The 19,069-nt window shown below is 38.8% G+C and overlaps 2 protein-coding genes across 5 annotated transcripts in view; one reads left to right on the top strand and one right to left on the bottom strand.

Moving 5' to 3' along the window:
* Nucleotides 1-14,985, bottom strand: part of C2CD3 (C2 domain containing 3 centriole elongation regulator) — a 146,643-nt gene extending 131,658 nt beyond the window's left edge. For 2 of the 3 annotated variants that reach the window (XM_045484055.1, XM_045484057.1), the window contains exons 1-3: nucleotides 14,719-14,976; nucleotides 9,924-10,193; nucleotides 5,780-5,937 (exon numbers count right to left, since the gene is read on the bottom strand). In XM_045484055.1, coding sequence (XP_045340011.1) covers nucleotides 5,780-5,937; nucleotides 9,924-10,193; nucleotides 14,719-14,773 — 483 coding nt within the window. In that variant the 5' untranslated portion in view covers nucleotides 14,774-14,976. Of the gene's footprint in view, nucleotides 1-5,779; nucleotides 5,938-9,923; nucleotides 10,194-14,718 lie in introns of all 3 variants that reach the window. The other variant, XM_045484056.1, reaches the window with a different exon arrangement.
* Nucleotides 14,986-15,198: 213 nt separating this feature from the next.
* The window catches only part of PPME1 (protein phosphatase methylesterase 1), an 88,796-nt gene continuing 84,925 nt past the window's right edge, over nucleotides 15,199-19,069 (top strand). The window contains exon 1 of one of the 2 annotated variants that reach the window (XM_045484063.1): nucleotides 15,199-15,495. In XM_045484063.1, coding sequence (XP_045340019.1) covers nucleotides 15,395-15,495 — 101 coding nt within the window. In that variant the 5' untranslated portion in view covers nucleotides 15,199-15,394. The remainder of the gene's footprint in view (nucleotides 15,496-19,069) is intronic. The other variant, XM_045484066.1, reaches the window with a different exon arrangement.

Genomic DNA, 19,069 nt, shown 5'->3' with positions numbered 1-19,069 from the left:
CTTTTTCTTTCCTGTGAAGGAGCCAGAGAATTAATATTTTAGGCTTTGCACGCCATACAGTTTGTCATAATTACAGTAGTCCCTCCTTAACCACGGGGGATATGTTCCAAGATCCCCAGTGGATGCCTCAAACTGCACATAGTACTGAACCTATACATATGTTTTTTTCTTATATACTTACATAACTATGACAAAGTTTAACTTAAAAATTAGGTACAGTAAGAGATTTACAATAGCTAATAATAAAATAAAATAAATTATGTGAATGTGGTCTTGTTCAAAATATCTCATTGTACTGTATTCACCTTTATTCTAGTGATAAGATGATTAAATGCACACGTGATGACATTAAGTGTGGTGAACGACCTAAGCATTATGACATGGTGATAGGCTGATACTGATTTCTGAGGATAAGTCAGAAGGAGGATCATCGGCTTCCCAACTACATTAAAATCACCAAAAAAGAAACTGCAGATGTGGGCGGGGGGACTACTCTACATTGCTGTTACAGCGTGGAAGGTGCAATAGACCACACGCAAATAAGTGAGTATGGCCGTGTTCTAATAAAATTATCTACAAATATAGGTGGTGAGTGAGTCAGACTTGCCTTGGGGGTTATATAGCCTGTGAATCCCTGAAGAAGATAATGGCCCAAAAGCCTATGAAAAAATACTCAATATATTAATCATCAGGAAATACAAACTAAAACCATAGTGAGATATCAGTACCTACTCAGTAGAACACTAGAATGACAAAAATTAAAAAGACTATCCAAAGCAAGTAATGGCAAGGACGTGGAGCAACTACATACCAAGTAGATGTTTATACGGAGAATGTTTATATACTACTGATGGGAATGTAAAGTTATGCAACCACTTTGGAAATGGTCTGGTAGTTTCTTAAAAAGTTAACCATGACTCAGCAATTCCATTTTTGGGTATTTTCCGAAGAAAATAAAAACACATGTCCACACAGAGTTGCTTTATTCATAACAAGCAAAAAGTAGTAAAAAAAATAAAAATAAAAACAAAACAAAACAAAAAACAAACAAAAAAAGAAAACCCAAATGTCCACCAACTGGTAAACAGATAAAAAAAACAAAAAAACAAAACCACAACTGTGAAATTATCAACGCAATAGAACATACCTCTGCAAAAGGGAACTACTGATATACAAAACAATACGGATGAATCTCTAAAACTGGCTCCTTTTACTTACTCTATTAATATTTCTTAGTCTGGGGGCACCTGGGTAGCTCAGTCAGTTAAGGTTTGGACTCTTGATTTCAGCTCAGGTCAAGCCCCACATTGGGCTCTGTGCTGACAGTGAGGAGCCTGCTTGGGATTCTCTCTCCCTCTCTCTCTCTACCCCTCCCCTGCTTGCATTCTTTCTCGCTCTCTCAAAATAAATAAACGTAAAAAAAAAATTCTTAGCCTGGGTGAGGAGACAATGGGCATTCCACTATATGTTGTTTTTATATTTTATACATATAAGATATTGTTTTGCATATCTCTAAGAAAAAAAAAAGTTAACAAAATATATAGTGCCTAACATATGGTAGATAGGCATACAATAAATGCTGATGAGAAAACTATCAGAATGAACTTCAATGTTGTCCATTTCAAAATGTTCTTCCTCTTTTCCTACTGGTTATAATTCCTTTATTCCCAACGTAACCCTATTAGTTGAGTTCATGATAAAAACTCATTCCCATTTAATTCTCTTCATGAACTTCATGATACTGGCTCAGTTATCCTCTTATTTTCAATTTCTATCTTCACTTGCTTCTCTTTGGTCTACAAACAAATCATGCTCTAAGGGGCCAGCAAGTGTATTCCGTAAAGGGGCAGAGAATAAATATTTTAGGCTTTATTTATTGGATATTAGTTTTCAAATAACCATTTTAAAAATGCAAAAACCACGTTCAGTTAGAAGGCCAGATATGGAACACCAGGCAAAGTGTGTCAACCCCTGTTCTAAAACAGTAATGATCAAACTTCTGAATTCTGCTACCCACAGTTAGTGTCCTCTCAAATTCAAATAAATTTGCCATGTCCCCATCACATGCCTAAACACCATGTTAAGTGTTTCCAAATTTTTTAAATCTCAATCCCTGCAACAATGATGTGAGGGAAATGTTTTAGTATATTCAATTTATAAAATAGGATACGGAAGCTCAGAGAGGAAAAGTGAACACCAGAATTGCTTTTTAACCAATTTCTCATGTCCAACTCTAGTGCTATTTCCACTAGAGCACACTACCTCTCCCTCTTTTCATTGACATTTACTTGGGAAACAGAAATCTCTAATTGCTACTTATTTCCTTATTCCATAATCTTTTAAAATCTGACTTCTGTCTGTAAAGCTCTATACAATTTTCCAAAAATTCCAATGACATTTAAATAAACACTCACACAAGTATTATTGCAGCAACTGATATTTAAATATAGGGAAAAAATGATGCAGGCACCTTAGAAAACAGTCTGGCAGTTCTTCAAAGTTAAACATACCTACCCTATGACTGAAATTCTACTCCTAGGTATATACCCAAAAAAAATGAAAACATGTTCACAAAAAACCTTGTAAGTGAATGTTTATGGCAGCTGCCATTATTCACAGTGGTCAAGAAGTGGAAATAAACCAAATGTTCATCAACTGAAGAATGGATAAACATGTGGCCTATCCATACAATGGAATATTATCCAGGCATCATAAGGAATGAAGTACCGATACATGCCACAACAAAGATGAACTTTGAAAACATCATGCTACATGAAAGAAGTCAGTTACAAAAGGCTACATAATATATTATTTCATTTATATGAACGGTCCTGAATAGGCAAATACATTGAAAACAGAAGTTAAATTAGTGGTTGCCAGGGACTGGTAAAGGGTGAAAAGGGGTATGACTGCTAATGGGCACAGTGCTCCTTTTTGGAATTAGATAGTGGTGATGGTTATAAAATCTTGTAGACATATTAAAAAACACTGAATTGTTTACTCTAAAAGGGTGAATCTTATGACATGGGAATTATATCTCAATTTTATTTTATTTTTTAAAAATGAGAACGCCAGGGGCAGAGAGAGAGAGGAGGAGAGAGAATCCCAAGCAGGCTCCATGCTGTGAGGACAGAGCCTGACCTGGGGCTCGATCCCACAAACCGAATCTTCACATTGTGACTAAGGTGAAATCAAGAGTTGGACACTTAACCAACTAAGCCACCAGGCACCCCAAATTATATCTCAATTTTAAAAATAGGAAAAAACCCCACCTAGAATCCTACACTTCAAATTTTTTATTTTTATTTTTATTTTTGAGAGAGAGAGACAGAGCATGAGCAGGGTGGTGGCAGAGAAAGAGGGAGACAGAATCTGAAGCAGACTCTAGGCTCCGAGCTGTCAGATGCGGGGCCTGAACCCACGAAACGTGAGATTATGACCTGAGCCGAAGCTGGATGTTTAACCGACTGAGACACCCAGGTGTCCCTACTCCAACTGTTTTTAATTTTCCTTATTTTTTCCCAGATATTGATAATACATGTATGTATGTGTATTTAATTTTAATTCTTGTTTGTTATCAATCCAAAATCCATTTTTCCATGAGGCTATACAATTATGTAATTTTGTCTTTTACAGAAACAAAATATTCTACTAATAGACTATAATTTTAATATTTTTGAATACATTGTTTTCATTTTTTCAACATTAAAAGTGTATTTCTGGGGTGCGTAGGTGGCTCAGTCAGTTAAGCATCCAACTTCGGCTCAGGTCATGATCTCGTGGTTCATGAGTTTGAGCCCTGCATCGGGCTCTGTGCTGACCGCTCAGAACCTGGAGCCTGCTTTGGATTCTGTGTTTCCCTTTCTCTCTGCCCCTCCCCTGCTCAGGCTCTGTCTCTTTCTCTCTCAAAAATAAATAAACATTAAAAAAATTTTTTTTAAAGTGTATTTCCATGACTAGACATAAGCATATAGCTTCCCTCTCTTTTTATGGTATTTCCTTAAGATAAGTTCCTAAGGGTAGAATTACTTAGGTAAATGATATATGGCAATTTTAGGGCTCTTGAAACACAATGCCAAATTGTCTTGCAGATCTAAGGTAAATCTGTACCATTATCAGAAAAGTAACCATACTCACTTCACTATGAAGTTACTAACATAAGGTGCCACTATTTTTTAATTTATTATATATAAAAATATGAGAAAGAAAATGTTACATTCTTTCATTCAGTTGGAATTCTTTTTTTTTTTTTAATGTTTGTTTATTTTTGAGAGACAGAGTGCAACTGAGGGAGGGGCAGAGAGAGAGGGAGACAACAGAATTTGAGGCAGGCTCCAGGCTCCCATCTGTCAGCACAGAGCCTGATACGGGGCTTGAACTCATGAACCATGAGATCATGACCTGAGCCACCCAGGCGCCCCAGAATTATTTCTGGACTCTATTCTGTTCCACTAACACATTTATGCGCTTGTTGTTGTTTTTTGTTTTTTTGGCTTTTTTTTTTTAGCAATCTCTACACCCAATGTGGGGCTCCAACTCAGGACCCAGAGATCGAGAGTCTCCTGCTCTTCCGACTGAGCCAGCTAGGCACTCCTGTGCTCATAGTTTTAGAAGAAGTTCTCACATTTGATAATGCTGTATGTCTTTTCTCTACCTGTTTAAACTTCTGTATTTTAGAATACATTTGAAAAGGTAAAACTCATGAAATTTCTAAGTGATTTGAATACTCAGAACTTTCTAGGAAGCACTCCCAAAAAGTCTCGCTCAGAAAAGGACCCTTCCATGTTCTTTCAACCATCCTGTACACATATGTAGCATAACATCTATCACACAGCATTCTACTTATTATTCTTCTATTTCCTCCTATGTGACTTTGGAAAACTATATGAAAGAATCATCTCTTATCTCTGTATCCTTAGTGGCACATAATACTGTATAAAAAGGTTGTAGGCACGAATGAACACATCAAAGATGCCACTTACGTGAGTCAAACAAGCAATTATTGCTTGGCATTATGTTAGGAGCTGTGGGAAAAACACAGAAAGTAGAAAACAATGTCCTGCCTCCCAGGGAATCTAGAAACTAAGAAGAAAGGGAATTAAAGGGAAATGACTAGTACATAATTTTAGAGATTGTGTAGGATTGTAACCAAACAATGATTATATAATTAATGTCATAAATTTAATAAAGAGTACAGAGAAGAATGAATGCAGTAGGAGCTGTGGAGGACTCTTGGCACTTCAGATGGGTAGTAAAGCACTAAGAGGATTTGGATAAGATACATTATAAAGACGGTGCCATTTGCAGCAACGTGGATGGAGCTGGAAGGTATTATGCTGAGTGAAATAAGTCAGTCAGAGAAGGACAGGTATCATGTTTTCACTCATATGTAGATCTTGACAAACTTAACAGAAGTCCATGGGGGGTGGGAAGGGGAAAAAAATAGTTACAGAGAGGGAGGGAGGCAAACCACAAGAGACTCTTAAATACAGAGAACAAACTAAGGGTGGATGGGGGGGGTGGGGAAGAGGAGAAAATGGGTGATGGGCATTAAGGAGGGCACTTGTTGGGATGAGCCCTGGGTGTTGTATGTAAGCCAATTTGACAATAAATTATATTAAAAAAAAAAAAAAAGACTGGGTAAAAACACGAACAAAGGCATGAAGTGGGAATTACCATGATAAATGGGAGTCATGTACCTATCCATTCTACAAACAGACTCAACTACTTGTACTGAAAAAATTTTATTCTATGCAGCAAAGAATTAAAATATTTTTACCTGGAGTTCTCCAAGTTTCTTAGATGTTGGTGAAACAATGGTAAAAAATCCATTGATGTGATGGGTTGGAGAAAGCTGAGCTAGTCCACTGATCTGAACTCTACCAATTGGAAGATGATCAAGTTTGGTGATTACTTCCAGCACCAGCACAGCCATATCTAATCAGAAACAATTATAACATACACAGATATTTTTCATTTACTTTCTTTTTTTTTTGGAGGTGGGTGTGTATGAGAAAACTTTTTTACTTAAATTATTTTATTTTCAAATAAAACATGCACCTACTATCAGGGTTGGCATTAGGGTGACCCTGGGTATGTCACTTTTAAACTCTGAAACCCAAATTCATCAGAAAATGAGAATACCCACTGCACGCATAGTAGTAAATCCCAGGGGCTTCCTCTCATTCCTCCTACTGTATTTTCATTTACCTTAAACAAGAAGTTTTTAATGATTTAAAATGTAAATATTTTCTTATGTATTAAAAAAAATCTTTCTGTCCTTAACATGTATTTGTAATTGTCCTAACTTCCCGTTGGAATAAGGTAAAATAGATACAAAGAAAGGAATAAAACAAACCACCCTACCTACTACACAGGATTTTTTTAAACATCAAAGAAGATGTTGGACTTGAAAGTATTTTATAAACTGTAAAATGCTAACATTTTCACTTGTTCCTATAAATTATCCTTACTTGAGGAATTAATATACTGTTTTACTGCCTTGCTCTTTTCAACCTGGACCTATTCATGTTTTACACTAATTTGTGGCAATATATTCATTAGTTTACCTTATACATTTTCTTCTTTCTTTTTTTTTTTTTAATTTTTTTAACATTTATTTATTATTGAGAGACAGAGTATGAGCAGGGGAGGGGCAGAGAGAAAGGAGACAGAATCCGAAGCAGGCTCCAGGCTCTGAGCTGTCAGCAAGAGCCCGATGTGGGGCACGAACTCACAAATTGCGAGATCATGACCTAAGCCGAAGTCGGACTCTTAACCAACTGAGCCACGCAGGCGCCCCTCTTCTTTCTATCTTTCTTTTCTTTCTTTGTTTTTCTTCCTTCCTTCTTTTCTTTTCTTTCTTTCCTTCTTTCTTTCTTTCTTTCTTTCTTTCTTTCTTTCTTTCTTTCTTTCTTTCTTTCTTTCTTTCTTTCTTTCCAACTGGCAGGTTGGAGTTTATTTTCCACTTGGTGCAAGGTACATGGTTACAGGGTGTCAGGAAGGCTTGTATAATAGAGAGAGTGGAGTTCTCTCAACTTCCTCTTTGGTGTTTTGCTGTTTTGATATAAAAGAACTCAACTGCTTCTGTTTGCTGTAGCCTGCCTAGTCTACGTAGAGAAGAGGAGGTGAGAGGAAGGGCTCTGATGAACCTAGCACCTCCTGAAGCCTAGTGGTGGCCACTCATAATTGGGGCCCAGTGTGGGCTTTGTCAGGCTGGCCACAGGCTGCTTCCTCATGGCTTCCAGAACCATGCACTTTTTTTTCTTTTAAACGAAATATGCATATAAAAGAGTACATAAAAGAATAAAGAAACAAATACCTACCACATAGCTTAAGAAATAGTTACACTTTTCCAAGTTTTCAGTTAGAGCATATATTCATGTGAACTAATGTTTGATCTCTTATGTCTTCATTTTCTAATAAACACATCATACTCATGTCCATAGCTGGGCCATCACTTACAAGGTTCACCTCATCCAACTACTATTCAAATCCTACCTTCAACAAAACTTCTTTCTTAACTAGACTTATAAAATTTTATTATTGGCTCATTTGGTGGTTAACCCCTTCAATTTAATAAGGGGAAAATTAAGGCACAGGAAGATTAAATGCTTGCTTAAATTCAAACAGCTAGTTAGTACACAACAGAAGTAGGATTCTGGTTTCCTGAGAACTTATGATAGTGAGTTCTTAAGTTATGATTCTCAAGTTCCTATGATAATATTATGGAATATTCATATAGTACTTACTACATGCACCAAGTAATCAGACATTTAATTACTTATTGTTTGCCGCTGGTCACTACTATTTCATATGTATCAGTTTTGTTTTTTTCAACTGATCCTTTTGACCAGAGATTACGTCTAAAGTTTCTGTATTCCCTACAGTGCCAAAAACTTTACATTTTTACAAGACTCACACCTACAATGTGCCAGGTACTGGACCAATCAGTTCACAAAAATTTTTTCATTTAACCTTTTCAATAATTCCTGCCAGTAAGTGCTATTATTCTCATTTAACTAATAGGACACTGAGGCTCCAAGATCTTAAGGAACATCTCAGCATTGTACAGCCATCCAATCCTGAAGCCAGAGGTCCAATTCAAGACTGACTTCAAAGCCCATGTTCTTCTCATTCAACCAGGCTCTTCATGAAAAAACAAAGTGAAAGGGCAGCTATCTGATCCCACTTTTAACAGATGAGGGAAAGGGGGGTCAGAAATGGGAAGGGACTTTCCCCAAATCCCACAGCTGATAACACCAATCTAAAGTTCAAATGTCAGGTCTAATGCATTCTTTATCATACTGCAGGATGCTCAAATAAATGTGTGATTTGCTATCATATTAATAGATATTTTCTCTTTTACTGAAAACATTTTTTTCATGTTTATTTATTTATTGTGAGAGAGAGATCTGGTGAGCAAGCAGGGGAGGGGCAGGGTTGGGGGGGAGAGAGAGAGAGACAGAGAGAGAGAGAGAATCCCAACAGGCTCCGTGCTGTTAGTGCAGAGCCCTACACAAGGCTCGATCTCACAAATGGTGAGATCATGACCTTAGCCAAAATCTACAGTCAGACGCTTAACCGACCGAGCCAGCCAGGCACCTCTCTTACTAAAGAATTTTTAACCACTCTTCATTTGTTAAATTAGGCTTATAGTACCCAGATTATTTATGAGTATCCTATAACAGTACTTAACATTTCCTACCTAGTATTGTAACTAAACTACTCTGTGAATTTAGTTAGAATTAGATACCATTCTGATTAAATTGATTCATTTTTGTAATTCCCCACAGTGCCTAGCACAATGTCTAGTACATGCTAAGAGTTCAATATATATCTTTCGAATGACCAAGTGTTTTGTTCTTTATATTGTGATATTTTCAAAAAAATTTTAATAGAATATAAGCTTCTTAGGGACAAGTTAACCTTTAATTAACCTCTGATTCTCCAGTATTCTTAGCCCAACAATGTTTACATGATACCTGATTTTTTTTTTTACTTGAAATGGATTGGTTTGATAAATAACCCACCATCCAAAATGTGTTAATGGGAAAGCCTGACCTGAATACAGAAATAACATAGTAGATTTAGAATGCTTTCCTTGAACAGAAATGAAGAAATCTTGTCTCCTGGTTTCTTGTAATGGGACCCCTTCTTGGGGTGGGTTAGTCAGTTAAGCGTCTGACTCTTGATTTCAGCTCAGGTCATGATCTCACAGTTCATGGGATTGGGCCTTATGTTATACTCTGTGCTGTTAGCACAGAGTCTGCTTGGGATTCTCTCTCCCTCTTTCTCTTTGCCCCTCCCCTGCTCATGGGTGCGCGCGCTCTCTCTCTCTCTCTCTCAAAAATAAATATTAAAAAGGGATCCTTCCCTTCCATGAAAACCTATATTACTAATTCATTAAACCACTCACTTATCATGTATTATCTTGTACTTTTAGTAAAGTTTATACATAGACATATCTATCTATCTATCTATCTACCTATCTATCTATCTATCTATCTATCCCTTTCTTCCTTTAACATGAGTCCCAGAGCAGAGACTACAGTTACTACTAAAGAAGCATGGGGTAGTGAAAAGTGCATGAGTTTTGGTATCAGACTGAAATTGGTTCAAATCCTAGTTTTGCCATTTATCAACTATGTAACCTTAGAGAGTATCCATTTTATCTTTACACCTCAGTTTCATTGCCTATAAAACACAGAAAATATTTTTCTTGTAGGGTTATTAAGGATTAGAAACAATATGTATCAACTGCTGGCACATAGTATACTCTCAATAAATGGTGGCTATTATAAAACTTCTTTCACTTAATAATTAACAATGCCATAGATACTATGTACACGATAATACCCTTTGCTAACAACATAACACACATTTATTAGGCCTGAAGCTAAAATGATAAGACAAAAACATACCAGTTAGATAAGAGGTAAACTGCTTTGGACCACAGCGAACAGCATAACGTGTAGTTGTTCTGACAGCTTTTGGTTCAGTCTGCAATGCGTCCCTGGGACAAAAAAGGGTTCCATCTGATGTTTCTCCCCACCATCTCACTCGGACAAGTACACAAGTGGGAGGCTTTGCAATCTTCCATATGACTTTATTAACAGTAAGTCTCAGAAAGCAGCGTAGCTGGCCTTCAACCAGAGGTGGAAGGCTTGTAGATGGAGAAATGTCACTCAAACCTGTGGAGGAATCCAAAAACACTAAGTCAAAATTCAGACTAAATATAGAAACATATAATCTGCTTTTTGAATGAGAACACACACAAATATTAGTCTCTACCAGAGAACATTTATCCTATAAAGAGCAAACCAAACCACAGAAAAACTTACCGAGTCACTTAAGCCACTTTTTTTTTTTAAGTTTATTTTATTTTGAGAGAGAGAGAGAGAGAGAGAGAGAGAGAAAATGAGAGGGAGCATACACATGAGGGGGGCAGAGAGAATCCCAAACAGGCTCCACAACATCAGCATGGAGCCTGAGATAGGGCTCCAACCCACAAACCATGAAATCATGACCTGAGCCAAAATCAAGAGTTGGACTTGACATTCAATTGACTGAGCCACCCAGGCACCCCCACCTAAGCCACTTTGATAACTAATTCATATTCAGGGTCTGATTCAAGTTATTGTAAGTAAAGAACATAATACCAGCTTAAAACATGTGAAAACAAACTCCTCTTTAATTGAAAGCTATCATTTCATGCAAATTAAAACCACAATGAGATATCACCTTTCACCTGTCAGAATGGCTAGAATCAAAACGACAAGAAATAACAAGTGTTGGCTAGGATGTGGAGGAAAAAGAACCCTCATGCACCACTGGGAGGAATGTAAATTAGTGTAGCCACTATGGAAAATAATACAGAGGTTCCTTAAAAAATTAAAAATAGGGGCTCCTGGTTGGCTCAGTTGGTTAAGAACCTGAGTCTTGATTTCGGCTCAGGTCATGATTTCATAATCTCTGCGCTGTCAGCACAGCCTACTTGGGATTCTCTCTCTGCCCCTCCCCAGTTTATGCATGAGTGCTCTCTCTCAAAAGAAATTAAGAAACAATTAAAAATTTAGAAAAAATTAAAAACAGAAATACCATATGACCCAGTAATTCCACTACTGGGTATCTACCCCCCAAATTCAAACACTAACGAGAAAAGGTATATCCACCCCTATGTTTATTGCAGCATTATTTACACTAGCCAAGGTGTGGAAGCAACCCAAGTGTCCATTGATAGATGAATGGATAAAGAGGTGGTACACGTACACAATGGGTTATCACTCAGCCATAAAAAAGGACAAAGGGGGGCGCCTGGGTGGCGCAGTCGGTTAAGCGTCCGACTTCAGCCAGGTCACGATCTCGCGGTCCGTGAGTTCGAGCCCCGCGTCGGGCTCTGGGCTGATGGCTCAGAGCCTGAAGCCTGTTTCCGATTCTGTGTCTCCCTCTCTCTCTCTGCCCCTCCCCCGTTCATGCTCTGTCTCTCTCTGTCCAAAAATAAATAAACGTTGAAAAAAAAAAAAGGACAAAGGGGCGCTTGGGTAGCTCAGTCAGTTAAGTGGCCACCAGATCATGATCAGGTCATGATCAGGTCATGATCACGCAGTTCGTGAGTTTGATCCCCATGTCAGGCTCTGTGCTGAGAGCTCAGAGCCTGGAGTCTGCTTCAGATTGTGTCTCCCGCTCTCTTTCTGTCCCTCCCTCGCTTGCACTGTCTCTCTCAAAATAAATAAATATTAAGAAAAAAAAAGAATGAAATCTTGCCTTTGAGACCACTCAGATGGTCCTACAGAGTATTATGCTTAAGTAAAATAAGACAAAGAAAGACAAATTCACTTACGTGTGGAATCTTAAAAAATAGCAGAAACAGATCCCGAAATACAAAGGAAAAACAGGCTGTCACCAGTGGGGAGAGGGGAAGGGGGATGGGCAAAATAGATGAAGGAGGATGGGAGACACACACTTCCAAGTATGGAATGAATAAATCATAGGGATAAAAGGTACAGCATAAGGAATATAGTCAATGGTATTGTAATAGCGTTGTATGGGGATAGATAGCAGTTATGCTTGTGGTAAGCACAGTATAATCACTGTTGTATACCTGAAACTAGTATAACATTGTGTGTCAACTATACCTCAATAAAAAAAAGATACCATTTTAAAAATACAAATATAATGATACAGTAGATAGGTTTTTAAAATCTCAGAAGTAGTTGAAATTTTTCTCCCAAGTACTGTTGTTTATTGTTGCAAAGTTCAGGTTTTAAGATATGTTAGCTCTACCTCTCTTACTTTAAAACCATCACTAAACATGAAACAGCAATAACTCCTCCCTTCACTCAATGCTCAAATGATTAAGCGTTTCAATAAAGACCACCTTAAATTTTGTATTTTCTTTCCGCCCAACGTCATTCAGTCATTGAAGACAGACACTATCATCTTCAGATTCTGCCATTATTTTTTACTCCAGCACTGGGCTCATAATATTCATTGGCTTTTATAATATTTATTGGCTTCTGATTTCAGACAGATAATAAATGTAAACAAGGCATTTAATTATGACTTTCTATAAAACTTTCCTTTAATGACCCTGATGTTCTTCCATTCATAGTTATCTCCTAACCATGATTTAGAAGAAATTTAAGAAACTATTCCTTTATATCTATACAATAGAATATTATTCAGCCATAAAAAAGAATGAAATCTTGCCATCTGCAACAACATGGATGGAGTTAGAGAATATAATGCTAAGCAAAATAAGTCAGAGAAAGGCAAATACCATATGATTTCACTCATGTGGAGTTTAAGAAACAAAACAAATGAACAAAGGAGGGAAAAAAAAAAAAGAGAAACAAACCAAGAAACAGACTCTTAACTGTAGAGAACAAATTGATGGTTACCAGAGGAGAGGTGGGGGAGCGGTGGGTGGGTGAAATAGGTAATGGGTATTAAAGAGCACACTTATGATGAACACTGAGTAATGCATAGAATTGTTGAATCGTTATACTGTATATCTGAAACTAATATAACGCTGTATGTTAACTATACTGGAATTAAATTAAAAACTTAAAAAAAAAAAAGAAACCATTCCTATATTACACACACCTTCCTATTCCTCTTTTCCCTCAGAGAGTGGTCATGCCTAACAAGAAAATATACTGGAGTATATCAGATCAAGAAATCTATATAAAAGTTTTTGGATTTCTAAAGCGAACACCTTCTCTGCTCTCTATAGCTGAAAAAGACCCACCATAATCTTTACGTATAACTAGTCTCAATATAAAAATAATACACAGGTATGTATATGAGCATTACTGCATATATAGATGGTATAGCAAGAAGGGCATTCTTATGTTATTTCAATTTTTATTTTCCTCCTATCAACCAAACATGCTTGACTGTTTGACATAGGGAGCACTAGCATTGAATACATCTGTGCTTCTATTTCATATCCTCCTGTCATTCTTTGCAGGAAAAGTCACTGCCTCAAAACTGCCTTAGTTATCTTTAAAAAGCTTGGGGGCGCCTGGGTGGCGCAGTCGGTTGAGCGTCGGACTTCAGCCAGGTCACGATCTCGCGGTCCGTGAGTTCGAGCCCCGTGTCAGGCTCTGGGCTGATGGCTCAGAGCATGGAGCCTGTTTCCAATTCTGTGTCTCCCTCTCTCTCTGCCCTTCCCCCGTTCATGCTGTGTCTCTCTCTGTCCCAAAAATAAATAAACGTTGAAAAAAAAAATTAAAAAAAATAAAATAAAATAAAAAGCTTGGATGAGATACGTTCTCAGACAGTAGGTTGAGTCCTCAATCTAAAGACCTTCTCTTGCTACACACTCTTTCATCCTCTCAGATCCTTCAAAGATCCTCATGCCTTTACCTGTACTCTACCTCACCTTGTCACTCCCCACTGTCTTTTTCTCTCCTCCACAACTATCTTTCCCAACTCCTGCCTGTAGCCCTTCATACTTCATGACTGTCTTATGTTTGTTTGGCTCATTCAACTAACATTTACAGTAATGCATACAACATGATCTTTGCCAATTAGAATTACTGACATACCACCTCTCCAACTTATGTTTCTTTCAGTACGTGTGGAACTCCAAAGCTATACCCTCCCACACACAGACACACACACATTTAACTTTGCTGTCAAAAGTACTCCTAGGTCACAGGGATGTAAAAGTACAGCACAGTGAACTATATATAGTTAATAGTGTACTGTATATTTGAAAGTTGCTAAAAGAGTACATCTTAAAAGTTTTCATGGCATGAAAAAAACTTTTAGTACTGTATGTACGGTGATGTATGCTAACTAGACGTACTGTTTGATCACTTCGCAATACACGGGAATATCTAAACAATTGTACAACTTGAAGCTAAGATAATGTTACATGTCAATTACACCTCCCTTTAAAAAGTTTTTTAAAATCCTGGAATTTTTTTTATTTCCTTTCTTTAGAAGCGTCCTGCCTGCACCCTTTTAGCCCTCACCTCGCCCCATTTATTAACCCGCTTTGACCCCCTACTTCAGTACCTATTTCCTTCCCTTTCGCTGGAGGGGTAACTGCCCTCTCTAACCTTCAGATTCCTTGGTTATTTCCCCCTTCCTACTTCTCTCCCACCCTTTTTACAGGCGGGTGGGGGAGTCTCTCTGGAATTCTCTACACCTTGCTCCCAACTCCACCTTATTATTCTTTCCTCAACCTTTGGTCTCTCAGGTTACCTCTCTTCTTGCGGCCACGGGCTCCGACAGGCCCCTGGCCTTTTCTTTGTTTCATGACGAGCCAGAGCTTTTCTTCACCAACTGAACTCCGGCTCCAGCACCCAAGCCGTAACCTCCCGCCATCCCTTCCCGAGGCGCCTGCGTTCCCCGGCAACCGGAGCCGCTGGGCAGCCTGGGAAGCAGGAAGAAAAAGCTCTTCCTCTTAACCGTCTGAAAGGAGCGGTGAAAAGGAAAGGCGCCAAAGCCTTCTTCCCGCAAATAGACTACAACACCCAGGATGCTTTGCTACACTACCTCTACGAGGTTGACTGCTGTCGCCTTCAGCTGCGCAAGCGCAAAGGGATATGCCCTTTGAGGACTTCATTGCCCAGGATGCATTGCCTTTAGGAGCGCTTGTCTTTCCGGCGAGGGTCGATGAGTTCTCTGTTGGTCTGAGAGATCCGTAGACTCCGTTACCCAGCTTTCTTTGTGAACGGCTGTTGCGTACTTCCGGTGGAGTCGCCGAGGAGAGGGGGTGGAGTTTACGGAGCCGGTGGGCGGTGGGCGGTGCTGCCGGTAGCTGGGTGCTGTCCAAAGGCACTGGGCGTCGCTAGGGGAGCGGGCTGTGACCGGTTGGGCCGCGCTTAGCGTGGGACGAAGCTCCGGCTACTGTTTGACTACCTGAGGCCTCCACTTCATGTCGGCCCTAGAGAAGAGCATGCACCTCGGCCGCCTGCCCTCTCGCCCACCTCTCCCCGGCAGCGGGGGCAGCCAGAGCGGAGCCAAGATGCGAATGGGGTACGTGACCCATACCCCGTCTCCCTAGAGGCCAGGCGCCGGCCATTGGAGAATGGTGTCTCTGGGCGTTTAGAGTGGCACGGCAGGGGAGGTTAAGGATGAGAGAGAATGTTGGCGGCGGCCTGGAGACGTTTAGATGGTGTTGAACGTAGATTTGAGAACTAGGGGAGGCGCCAAGTCAATGGAAATTGGAGGACAAATAGTATTGAAGGAAGGAGGGAATGAGGCAAAGATTGAGGAAGCTGAGAGGGTAATTTAAGAGATGTAGGAGGCACCTCCAGAAGAAGGGATGGATGAGGTTTGAGGAAAGGTGGTAGAGGTGAGGAAAGTCGGGGAATAGCTGCCAGGGAAGGTTGAGGAAAATGGGGAATGACTGAGAGAAAAGTTGAGGGAATTTAGGAGAAAGATTTGGAAGTAGTGAGAAGACGGAAAGAACTAGATACTAGAAAAGCTGAGGGAAGTGGGAACACCTGAGGCAGGATTGGAGAAGGAAAGAGAACTAGGGAGCAGAAGGTTCTAGAGAGTGTCCTTGGAGGTGTAAGAGGAAGATTCAGGGAGTGAGGGTTGATTAGATTAGATCTTTTAAGGGAGAATTGAGAAAGCTTGAGAACGGGACTAAGGAAAGATGGGGAATATAGCCAATTAGACTGTTAAGAGCAATGGGAATGTTCTGAGAAGTGAGGGTAGGGAGTAAGGGTAGGAGTGATGAGCTGAGAGAATGACCATGGGCTCTAGAGATGGAGAAATGACTGGGAACGGGGTTTAGTGAATGGAAGTGCTGTAGATATAGTCTGGGAAGCTTAAAGAGGAAATTTGGGCAGTTGATTTTTGCCAGGCAAATAAGTCTGATGGAAGCTATGTACTGGTTTGATAAGACTCAGAATTAATGAAGCATTGAGAGTAGCTGCTTATAATATTTTGGGGAAATCCATTTACTGGGAAGGCAGGAGCTGTGTTGAAGAGATAGTTTTGGGGAATTTTAGGTTGTTGAATGGCTTGTGTCGTTTAGGGGGTACCTTAGGTATAAGAGAGGATGAGTTGAACATGGGAGAGGTAATTACTGGAAAGTAGAGACAATTGAGTAGGCAATTGGTTTTCAGGGGTATTTGTGGTATCAAATAGTATTCTGCAGACTAGTGACTACAGAGAAAAGGGGTAGAAAGAATGAATAGGTACGAGGTAGCCAAGAGGGTGTGTTTGGGATTCTAGAAATGGGTTGATAGATATAATGTACTTGGAATAAAAACTAGAGAAGAGGAATCTTAGGTTCTAAAGAAGTAATATGTACAAAAACTGATCAAAAAGGAGATGAGGACAGTAGATGCATAACTGTGAAAGTAGGTCCTTGGAATAAAGAGAAAGGAGAATCCTATAAATTAAAACAGTGGGATAGAGAGGTGGTGAGAATTGGGGGTGGTGGTTGAAAAAAACAGGGAAGGAAACTAACAATTGAAGTGGAGACCTGACTATGATGCACAGTAGAAAAGTGAGAAAACCTCGACAGAAGATAGGTATTTGATGCATAATAGACAGAGGTGGTAGAAGGTAAGATGGATATTGTTTTGGCGTTAAAAGAGAGAAAAGTAAGACTGTAACATGAATAAGGAGGATGTGGAAACTGATCCATGACAGATTATTTGGGAAAATTAACCTGGAGTATAAAATCAATGTAACATTTATCATTGGTATATATGTCTTAGTGCCTTTTTTAATCTAAAATTTGGTCCTTTAGTACACAAGCCCTCTTCTGTAAAAATATATAAAAATATTAGGTTTTTAATAACTATACATGCTGTAGATAAATTTAGAGGTCAGCCTCTCACTTTGTTAAAACAAGTTCTCTGAAGGTGAACAACTGAAGAAAAACAGTAAAAGAAAATAAAGGGAAAACTTGGTGATTAGAAGATTGTATAATTGTTAGTAACTTACCCTCTTTATTTTTTAAGTTTGTTTATCTTGAGAGAAAGAGCACAAGCAGGGGAGGGGCAGAGAGGGGAAGAGAAGATCCCCAGCAGGCTCTGCACTGTCAGCCTGGAACCCAGTGTGGGGCTCCAACTCATGGACTGTGAGGTCATGACATGAGCCGAGATGTTTAACCGACTGAACACCCAGGCACTCCAACTTACCCTCTTTAAATAGATGCTTTGGTCTTCTTTGTTAACTGCTTGTTCTGGGAAATAAACTTATTTATGGAAGATGCTTCTTTATAATATTATGAAGAGAAGAGCATGTGTTGGTGAATTTTATGTGCTCCCTCAAGTGGCTTGTTTTCCTATATTTTTCTTTTCTATTTCCTTATTGAAACATAGGCAGGCCTCAGCCGGGTCTAAAGTTAGTGGTAATATACTCTCTCCCTGTGCTAAAAAGAGCTTTGAAATGGTTTCACTGTATAGTTGAGAAAACGATTCAGAGAATTCTTTATTCTGTAGGTAAACGTAGAGGCAGGAGATAATATTATTTGTGAATAAGAAAACAAACTCGGGGTGCCTGGGTGGCTCAGTTGGTTAAGTGTCTGACTTCAGCTCAGGTCCTGATCTTAGGGTTCATGAGTTTGAGCCCTGCATTGGGCTCTGTGCTGACAACTCAGAGCTTGGAGCCTGTTTTGAATTCTGTGTCTCCCTCTCTCTCTGCCCCTCCCCTCTTTCTGCTCCTCCCCAACTCACACTTTGTCTCTTTTACTCTCAAAAAAAAAAAATTAGAAAAAGAAAACAAATTCAATTCTTCTTCATACTAAGGCAGTAGAAGCCTAGTGGTAGGGCCAGTAAAGACTGAGACTTGAGTCTCTGAGACCCATTATGTTTTTTTGGATTCATAGTTGTTATCCTGGCAATACTTAATTTGAGTTGTGTTTCTTATTTCATTGCAAATAGTCTAGGATTCAGTCTTTCTTTTTTCTCAGGTTTGATTTATGAAGTCTCACTTCTACCAATTTTAAAGCATTCTTCTTTATTTCTTCTTCTATTCATTCATTTGCATTTTTCTTACCTCCCCATCTTTTTCCATTCTCTCATCTATCTTAATTTTAGGTTGGACCTGTTCATTTGACAATCTCTTATATGACTTACTTTTTCAACAGTTTTTCATAATTTCTTGCCTTTAATTTCACTAAACCTTGTTTAGAGGTATTCATATATTCAGGGTGGTTTTGAGTTTGTGGTTTTTCTTGAGTTCCCATAATGTAGTTTTTCAAATTAGACTTAGTAATTCCAGAGTATCACTAGGTAATGTAAAAACAGCAAGTACTTTTTTTTCAAGTAGGTACCTTGTGAAAGTCATTGTAGTAATAGCTTTATGTATATTACTTTATTATTTTTTTGTATGTTATTTTATTTAATCTGTTCACAACCTTGCAAGGTATATATTTCTCTGCGTTTATAAGTCAGGAAACTCAGACTTGAGATTAACAGTCACCCAACTAGTATGTGGCAGAACCAGGATTTAATCTAGGTTTAGTCTCTAGAGTCTATTCCCTTTTCAGAACACCAACAGTTTTTCTTGGGTAAGTCCTGAAATCCTGGTTTCATTGTTCCTTGATAGAAGCCAGTAGATGATGCCAAAAAACAGTGGTTTTGAA

The sequence above is a fragment of the Leopardus geoffroyi genome, chromosome D1 (assembly GCF_018350155.1).
Source record: "Leopardus geoffroyi isolate Oge1 chromosome D1, O.geoffroyi_Oge1_pat1.0, whole genome shotgun sequence".
In the NCBI taxonomy this organism is placed as follows: Eukaryota; Metazoa; Chordata; class Mammalia; order Carnivora; family Felidae; genus Leopardus; species Leopardus geoffroyi.
This window is presented reverse-complemented; position numbering and strand designations above follow the sequence as displayed.